The 1,271-nt window shown below is 62.9% G+C and overlaps 1 protein-coding gene across 1 annotated transcript in view; it reads left to right on the top strand.

The window, feature by feature from the left end:
- Window positions 1–111: 111 nt before the first annotated feature.
- The window catches only part of LOC104507407 (sideroflexin-1-like), a gene marked incomplete at its 5' end in the record, with an annotated part of 3,020 nt that continues 1,860 nt past the window's right edge, over window positions 112–1,271 (top strand). The window contains 3 exon segments of the mRNA XM_010148670.1: window positions 112–282; window positions 419–517; window positions 754–875. Coding sequence (XP_010146972.1) covers window positions 112–282; window positions 419–517; window positions 754–875 — 392 coding nt within the window.

The raw sequence follows: 1,271 nt of genomic DNA, 5'->3' as shown, positions 1-1,271 counted from the left end.
GGTGGGTGTCCCCCCAAGGCATCACCCAGCTACCCCACATGGGATGAGGGACCAGGTAGGACTCGGATGCTGGCAGAGGGTCCCCCAACAGGTGCTGCGCTCACCCGGCAGGGCGGGCACGGTACCCCCGGGTCTAACGGAGGACCAGCTCTGGCGGGCAAAGTACATCTATGACTCGGCTTTCCACCCCGACACGGGCGAGAAGATGCTCCTCGTAGGGCGCATGTCCGCCCAGGTCCCCATGAACATGACCATCACCGGTTGCATGTTGACCTTCTACAGGTACCCATTCAATCCGCACCGTGTCGCGTCCTCACCCCGTCCCGTCCTCACCCCAGGTCCTGGGATGAGGAGAGGACACGTGTCCCCTACCCTGCAGTGCACCCATGGAGCATGGGTGACATCCTCTCTCTGGTAGGACCACGCCGGCCGTGCTCTTCTGGCAGTGGGTCAACCAGTCCTTCAACGCCATCGTCAACTACACCAACCGCAGCGGGGATGCGCCCATCACCCCCAGGTGAGCATCCCTCTGACCCGGGCACCCCAAAATGCCAGGGGGGATGTCTTGAGTAGTTCTTGAAGAGTTGGGGAGGGGGCGAGATGGGCTGATGGGGACCTGGCGCAGCCAGAGATGGGGCTGTTGGTGGGAGAGAGGAACCCAGGTGTCCTGGTGCTGTTGAAGGGCATGATGTCCCCTTTCTTTGGGAAACTGGGGGGACCCTGGCTCATCCGTGTCACCTCCTGCCCTTGCAGCCAGCTGGGGACAGCCTATGTGAGCGCGACCACAGGGGCAGTTGTCACAGCGCTGGGGCTCAAATCTCTCACCAAGGTAAGGTGACCCCTGACCACCCTGGCCGGGATACCTGGACCCTTCCTGAGGGGTCTCCCTGAGCTCCCCATCACCTGGGGTGGGGGAGAAAATGGAGGAATGGGGTTGCGTGGGGGCACCCACCCAAGGCAGCCCCTCTCCCCAGCGATGGTTCTGGAGATGGCCGGTCCCTCTGGCCCTGCTCCATTCCCAGCTGGATCTCCAGGCTTCTTTTACCCTTGGGTAAAAGGGTAAAAGAAGCTGGGAGGGGATGCTGGGAGGGGCTGCTGGACCCTCAGGACCCCCTGACCTGTGCAGCTTTCACAGGCTGGGAGTTGCAGGGGAGGAGGGAATGGTTTTCCCTGGTGGGACTGGGACACCCCAGGGTCTTGCAGGGGGACGGTGGCAGACCAGGGGACAGCCAGCTCTGTCCCCTGACCCTCTGCGTGATGTGCTCCCTGCT

The sequence above is a fragment of the Eurypyga helias genome, unplaced genomic scaffold (genome assembly GCF_000690775.1).
Source record: "Eurypyga helias isolate BGI_N326 unplaced genomic scaffold, ASM69077v1 scaffold34193, whole genome shotgun sequence".
Classification (NCBI taxonomy): domain Eukaryota; kingdom Metazoa; phylum Chordata; class Aves; order Eurypygiformes; family Eurypygidae; genus Eurypyga; species Eurypyga helias.
Note: the sequence above shows the minus strand (reverse complement) of the source record. Positions and strands in the feature narration are given on the sequence as shown.